The sequence below is a fragment of the Aythya marila genome (assembly GCF_965140915.1).
Source record: "Aythya marila genome assembly, chromosome: W".
Taxonomy (NCBI): domain Eukaryota; kingdom Metazoa; phylum Chordata; class Aves; order Anseriformes; family Anatidae; genus Aythya; species Aythya marila.
This window is the reverse complement of record NC_139081.1, coordinates 9,310,037-9,318,067: the sequence shown is the minus strand read 5'-3', so window position 1 is coordinate 9,318,067 and position 8,031 is coordinate 9,310,037. Positions and strand designations below refer to the sequence as shown.

The 8,031-nt window shown below is 34.7% G+C and overlaps 1 protein-coding gene across 2 annotated transcripts in view; it reads right to left on the bottom strand.

Moving 5' to 3' along the window:
- Nucleotides 1-436: 436 nt before the first annotated feature.
- The window catches only part of LOC309889431 (ubiquilin-1-like), a 30,005-nt gene continuing 22,410 nt past the window's right edge, over nucleotides 437-8,031 (bottom strand). The window contains exons 7-11 of one of the 2 annotated variants that reach the window (XM_082782268.1): nucleotides 7,523-7,665; nucleotides 6,457-6,540; nucleotides 3,770-3,885; nucleotides 3,252-3,420; nucleotides 437-1,981 (exon numbers count right to left, since the gene is read on the bottom strand). In XM_082782268.1, the coding sequence (XP_082638394.1) occupies nucleotides 1,826-1,981; nucleotides 3,252-3,420; nucleotides 3,770-3,885; nucleotides 6,457-6,540; nucleotides 7,523-7,665 (668 nt within the window). In that variant the 3' untranslated portion in view covers nucleotides 437-1,825. The remainder of the gene's footprint in view (nucleotides 1,982-3,251; nucleotides 3,421-3,769; nucleotides 3,886-6,456; nucleotides 6,541-7,522; nucleotides 7,666-8,031) is intronic. The other variant, XM_082782269.1, reaches the window with a different exon arrangement.

Here is an 8,031-nt window from a genome sequence, read left to right as displayed (position 1 = left end):
TTTAATATTCTTTGTTGCTGTATGTATGAGACTTTGATCCAGAGGCCTGACAACTGAGAACTGAGTTTTTTTTTTTTTTTTTTTTTTTTTTTTTTTTTTTTAAACTTTACCCCTTTACCCAAAAAACATCAGCAGCATTTGATCAATTATTGCTGAAGAAACAAGGTTACTGGACAGACAAACTTCTGAGAGAAGAATGCAGCACAACTGCTTCCTGAAAAATCTGCATGCTTGGCTTTGGCAAGAGTTTTAATAACTTAACTGTATGGAGAAGAAAGCATGCTTAACACCCTCCTTTATATTCCATTAGAATATAAAGAAACAATAATTTACTATTGTAATACTTCAGTTATTAGTTAAAACTAATACTTCATTTCACTTATTAACAATTTTGAGCCAAAGACCAGTAAACAATTTGCAGACAATGTTTTTTAGAGCAAACTGGATTTATATTTGTACCAAAAGAAAAGTTTGTTCAGATTAAGTGTTTAATGCAATACAGGAAATAAATCAGAATGATCACAATTACACTGACACCAAAGACCAATAAAAAGCAAATCCCATTCAGTAACACACAACAGAATGCTTTATTTCACTACCTCCACTTTACCTAAAAAAATAGTCTTCAATATCATATTCTTCTTTGCCCTCCACTTTATACTCCAAGTACTGCTTGCTAATCTCAACCCAGTCTATAAATATTCCCAGAGCTAACACTCAAATGACAACTATATTAAGCTCATCAGTCACCTCGAATGCCAGATAATCACCAATTGCACACATCAAAACAATATGCTTAAATACTTTTAAATTCATTTATTACCTGTGCGCAAGAGGTAACTACCAATAAAAAATAAGATGTACAGTATTTTTCATATGGTGGTTAGAAGTAATTAGAATATCACATGACAGCACGACAGTACTGAAAGTAATGTTTCCAGTTACAAATCATAATACTTTAGAATCTCAGTGGAAAAACAAAAACAAACAAACAAAAAAAACACACAACAACCTTAGAAGCAGTTTCAGAGCAAAAGGTAGTTCTCTGTTAAATTGCAGAAAGGTAATGTAATCCGTAACAATTTTTCAATGAGAATGTTACAATGCAAGTTTCTTTACAGTTAGATGTAAAGATACCACTAGAACAGCAACTCTAGTATATTTTAAACAAACTTGCCCAAGCATTTTTTCTGAGATGTTTACCAAGATGCTGGAAGATTCTACACTGAAAAACATGTCATAGTTTTTTTTCTTCTGTCCTTTTTTGGTTATTTATAATTCCATTCTATTGCAACATGTAAATTTCTAGAAATGAGCTGTATCCATTGTATATGTTATATTTATACTTTACACAAATAAAAGCAAAAATGGTACTCAAGTGGTATAAATCTTGCAGAATTTTGCTAGCAAAAAATACATGCTGAAATAATCATAAGCAGCATTGGTATCCACAAATTATAGCTTCAATTGTTTCCTTTTTAATTTGTATCTTGCATAAATTACTACTGAAGGCTAATGGTTTAGTACTAAAAAAAAATTGGACAGATGCAAGTCAAACAAAACCTGCTCAACCAACCATGAAAGCTGATAGTTTGAAAAATCAACAGTAATGCAGAACAAAGTGATGCATGCAACAACCGAGTGAAAACACATCAATTCCCCATTTGAAGAAAAATGCTGCATTTTACCTTAAAAATACATAACTGATTTTAGTTATAACAAGAAAATCCCAATAGTCAGAATGAAATAAAGCAACTATTTTAAAGATTTAAGAGCAGTTATCAAAAATAAATTATTATTTTTTTTTCAAATTAAAGAAATGCTGCTATGAAGGCTGAGAGCCAAGCAGCCTTTCAATAGCTGCACTGATATCTCCTCCTGTTGCTATTAGAGCTTGTAAATTTGCTTCATGGTTCAAAAAGCCCATTGCATTCAGCTGCTCCAGTTGTTGCTGAAATCTAACTTCTGGATTTTGTAACTGCTAAGAAGAAAAATTTAAAGCTATAAAAGCATAATACACATTTGACAAAGTACATAGTTGGTTCTGAACCACTCCTCATCTTTAATAACAATTTCTGAATGCATCTTTCTCAAGATCCCCAAACTAGACCATGACAAATTCAATTCACAACTGAATTATTGATTGAACAAATCAGACTAGCTTCAAATTTTAAGAGTATCTATACTTACATGACATTTTTGAACTATAAGGACATCTACTTGTTTGACAAAAGAGGAACAAAAATTAGGTCTGGCAAATTTATATCCTGAGAACGGTTTCTTAAAGACGTGTGCAGGTTTTGTTTGTTTTAAAATTAAACCAGTCCAATCTAGTGACAGTAGGATTTTGGTGATTTCAGTGTTGGCAACAGTGAATGCTGTATGCTATTTTATTTTTCTTGACATAAAAAATACCTCTTTAATGCTCCAATTATTTATTGACTAAGTTTACCAAAATTCTAGTTAGAAAAACTTCAGCCTAAGGCAACAGAAGAGGCAAGAGCAGGAACGTTTCTTTCACCAGCAGTCTACCATTACACTGGATATGTACCGCAGTGTAACTAAGGGTGTTGTTTCACACAGACAGCACTCTTAAGATACTACTCCATTGTTATGGGAATGCCCTCTTTAAAACTAGTCTTACCACCTTACAGCTACCTGCAAAGCTGTCACCTTTGGTCAACTTCTGGAGTCCTCTGGAAAGCCTGAACTCCACTTGGTACATTAACACAATGTACACCGTGCAGTCTTGACCTGCAGGATGTCTGGGAAGCAAGCTACAAATTCAGACCCCAAATAACCTGAGTGTGGCTATTCTGAAGAGTAGGACAGAGTCCGTCACAGCTACAGAGTAACAACCAGAAACACAGATATAAAGCACAGAGATAATGGAGTTTGGTACACTTACATTATTTTCTTGTCTGAGCCCATGTTTCACTCACCAGTGAACCAGTCTTCCCTTAACACCTTAATTTGCTTCTTTCCAGGCATTTCAGAAACTCAAGGGTATGAAGATAAGTGTACAACAATCAACCGTTCAGAGGACGTTTTTACTCAAATTTGATATTTTTCCAGCATTTATTTGCACAGCTACAACACCACTTTTAAACTTCCTCTGTTCTCCTTTGACCAGAAGTATTATGGTGGTGCACACAGGGGAGGGATTAAAAGCAAAACCAACCAACCAACAACAAAAAAAACACCCCACACCCCCAAAAACACACACACTAGAATATAGTAAATCTACTTACCTGAACATTTGCACCAGCAAGTGCCTGCAACATTTGCTGGACAAACTGTTGGTGACCAGGTTCAATGGCCCCTGATGCTAGACTAGTGTTTTCACTGGGAATAGAACTAGGTACAGCGGAGCCTGTAGGAACTCCAGTGCTTCCAAATCCACCTAAACCAGGATTAAATCTGCACAAGTGACAGAGAAATACATCAAAAATATAGAGAATAGCTTACTTGTAATGTCTCTTCCCACTGTATCCAATTACTGAGTAAAAATCTTGTCAAATAAAGAGTGGATGACAACTGAAGTAAAGCACCGAGACAAAGACCATGGCCATCATTGCTAGAAAGTGCATTGCAAACAGAAGTGTGACAGATTCTAAAACAAGTTTAACGAAACTAAAAAAATGCAAGAGGAATGGTCTCTAAAACTGGATAAACCTCTACACATTTTATAAAAAAGAAAAAAAAATGAAAAAAAAAAAACACACACAAGAAAAAAGTTCTTGTATAAATTTGTATGATCAATTCTTACCCTGGTATAAGTCCTGGTGCTTCTGTTGCTAGTGTCTGCAAGCCCTGCTGAATCTGTAGCAAAGCTTGCATTGCTCTAGAGTTTGACATAGCTGATAATGTGTCAGGACTCTGCATCTAAGAACAAGAGAGAAACTCACAAATTTAAAAATATATAGACGTTCAAAGTTAATCTTTATCACTAGATGTTATATAGAATTTGACATCCTTTCAGAACTTGCTGTTTCTCAACTTTAGTTACATGAAGTCCTTCAGATATTTTTCTTTTTTTGAGAAAATTTTCACAGGAAATGATCGATGAGCTCTCCAGACTCCTTTGAAATAAGGAGTACATAAACAGAAGTATTTCTCATTATCCCTTCTAGTAGACTTTACCATCTTCTAAAGCTATAGGAGTGTATTAGTCCAACATAATTTTAAAATTGGTTTTCATATCATAATACTGATAAGCAACAAGGATGAATACAACAAAACTTGACTAGTAGGTATCTAATACAAAGTTATAAAACATCTCTTTCTAGCTAAATTTAGACCACAACAGTTTGACCATGATAATTTGTGCACCTGTTCATATTTGTAGCAGCATTACTGCCTACAGACACGTGAACACTCTGCAAAACATACTAGCAAACATATAATGTTCTAAGACCTTCACTCTACTAAAAATTCAACTAAAAACCATCTTTCGCATCCACAGATGATCTAAAAGACAAATCCTTCTGACATCTGAAATTAGATGTCCCAAAATTGAACTATTTTAGATATAAAAAACCCCTACTGTTTTACGCTCACCTCTGCTTAGAGATGCCACTTGCAGTGAAAAGTTATTTGTTTCAGTCGTAAGTGAGGCAGTCTTAGTAGCCAGACCTGCTTCAAATACCAGACAGGCTGATTAATTTCAGCAGCCTTCACTTAGTAACTAAACCAAATTCCTTCTGCTGCAAAAACATTTTTTGATTCACAATGAACTGCACAGATTAATGTTCATTTTTCTCAAAACAGAATAGCAGAATAGGGTACAAAGATCAAACACTGATTCCATCCTGAAATATGGGTATGTAATGAGACCAGAGCACAGCGAGTTTTTAAACAACTTGTCTTTCAGATTCTTCCTGTCTCTTCCTGATAGCTAAAAGTCAGAGGATAATAAATAAATGTATAGCTAGTAAAGTTAATCCAAACCTTTAAAGGAAGAATACACTTTAGGTTTACTGAAGCAAGCTGCTGTGGTTACCTTATTCACGAAAATAACCGTTAAGCCATGACTTACTGTCTGATATGTGGAGTTGCTTTAAAGAAAATCATGACCCAATGATTCTTTGAGCACTTAAGTGACTTGGATCTCTATTAATGTTATTAATCTATCTAAAAATCATGTAAAAGGAGTAGACTGAGTAGCTCACATGCATTTTCCTAGTTGTGCTGAGCAACCTTTATTGCAATAAGTGCTTTCAATTATACAGAGGAACATTTCATGGCTTCCGTCACCCAATCCCATAATATAATACAAACAGATGAGTGAGGGAAGTATGGGCTGCAATGCTGTCAACATTCTGAGAACACACAGAGTACGGCACTGAATGGGCTGCTGCCGGGAAAGTTAACATTCCAGCCAGACCCAGTACATTCTCTAGTTTACTTCCTCTATTAATGTTGTCGATCATCTGATATAACACGGAGAAGACACCAAAGAATACTAGCTGTGCAGATAAATCCCAAGGCGATATTGATGTAAAGATTTACCAAAAAGAAACAAAGGATTCCTGCTGCCTCTTCATGATATATTAATCAGCATTTATTCACATATTTCAAAATATAAATGTGATATTAGCTCTTCAGGCACTACTGAGTGATCACGAAGCAGTAGCACTATGCAATGCTACAGCCATTCATGTCATTAAAGCAACATAAACAGTTTCTTCTTAACACTGAACTTGCTAATGTAATTTATGTTATTATTTATTTTACTCATAACACTGCCTACCTGCAATAAGATCCTGTCAACACACATTTACTTTGATTTGCAAGGACTGCCTAATAATGGAACTCATGCAGAGTTACATTTTCAATTCCTAAAAATGTTGTTAACTCTTATTTAGAGGACACAGCCCTCACATACACTGTGACAACTGACGTCAAGCAGATACTGGGGCTGAAACCACAATGATGTAAGAGGGGAAGCTGGTGGTAGGACAATCTTTACAGGCAAATATCTTCAGAACCCACTCTGCTTCTTTTAAAATTAACTCACAATTTGTCTCTTTCAAGGCATGCCATAAGGTCTTTTTTACCCCAAAATTTTTAGGTCAGGATGGAGAAGGCATGAGAAAAGCACAGGTAAGACTTACCTTAGTAGCAAAACAAATTATGTAGCAAACAGAAGTGTTCTCTAGCTGGTGTGCAGTAAGAACAAGTCGTCTTTTTAAGCAAAGGCACAAGAGCAGATCAAAGTAGTTGTGCTAATCACAGAAAATCATCCACTAAAAAAGTCAGGCTTAACTTGAAAGGGATGAAGAAATAAATCAAGCATTTAATTATCAGGGGACAATGCAACTTAGTGTCTAAAGCTAAGGAGAACCATATGCAACAATCTAGCTTTGAGTGAAATCAAGGAAAGGCACCAGTTTACTGCAAAAATTGCTTGTGAATTGCAGACATTTACTAACAACAGGTAGTATTTCATCTTACTTGTTGTAGGTAAGTATGAAGTTGTTGTCTCATTTGTTCCTGAAGTTGAGGATTTCCAGCAAATAAAGGATTATTCAACATCATCTACAGTACAAAAATACTTAACTTTTCAAACAGTAGATCAAAGAGTAAGTACTAGAGTGGATTTTAAGACAAGTATTTACTACACATGAATCAGAGAACAAGATAATAGTCTATGAAAATAATCTCATTATCTCCTACTACTTCTTTGGTCAAAACTTGTTATGAAACAATGAACCACAAGCCTGAAGACCAACTGAAATCATCAGATTTTTTTTTTTTTTTTTTTTTTTTTTTTTTTTAATTTTTAAAGTGAATGCTAGATCCTTGCCAAAGCAACCTCATTTAAACTACAAGGAAAGGCTTCTCTGGTCAGGCCCCAGTACAGACAATGTTTTCCCTGTAAACATCATCTGCAAAAAGCAAGGGATTTTTCCTAGTGTGTAATATACAAAAGAGATTTTTTTTTTTTTTAATCTTAGTTCAAGATTTGACTTTTACTGCTCTAAGGAAAATTTGAAAGCATTTATACAGTACCATTCATAAAACAGCAGTAAGTATCACCACTTTTATAGTGAGCAAGGGTCACAGATGAGAAACGAAAATCAGAATAACAACTAGATATGGCAACAACTCCTTTCCCTCCATTTCTGTCCTCCCAAGCTAGGGTGGGTATTTATTTATTAACCTTAATTTATGATCAAAGCATTTGTTTTGTATAACTAGGTTTCATGCTAGGCCACAGAAGTTTAGGGCTGTATGAAACATACACAAATTTACAAGCTGTTTCAGAAGAGTGTTTGGCATGATGTCCAACTACAAATGGAAGAAGTTTAGTACAACAGATTGTTAAAGGTAACCAGGTAATAATTTCAATTAGTTTGGCATTGACTGGGCCATTCACAACAGACAAGTAATCATTGGGAAGTTTACACTATCACTCTTGTGAAAATAAAACTGTATCAAATAGTCAATTACTTTTTTTTTTTTTTTTTTTTTTTTTGCTTCAACACACACAACACACTGCTACACCAGAAGCATTTACCTGTGCTGCAAGATCAGGATTCTGGCTTAATGACTGCATCATGCTTCTCATATAGGGTGCAGACAACATATTTTGCATAAGCTGTGGATTTTCTGTTATCTGCTGTAACAAACTCTGTATTCCTGGTGTGTTGAACATACCAACTTTAAAAAAAAAAAAAAAGCAGAAGGTCAATTTAGTAAACATCCTGACTATAATCAAATGAATTAGACTGCCTAAAACCGAGATACAACTGTTATTTTTTTATGAGCTTTAGCCCATTAAATACATCTCAGTGTGGTTTTCCTTATGCAGATGCATTTGCCCTAGAAACAAATTGAAGCCAGAGGCTGTATCCAACAAGCAGTTCCACTAAGTATCTACATTATTAGTTGTTTTCCTGTTTGTCTCCATCCAGGAAAAATAATAGCATTCATCTACAGATTCCCTACTTAAAAGTACACGAGTATTGTTAATACTCTTCATTTATTTCTCATGTTTGCTTTTCTACAGAAGACTTTGACATTAAT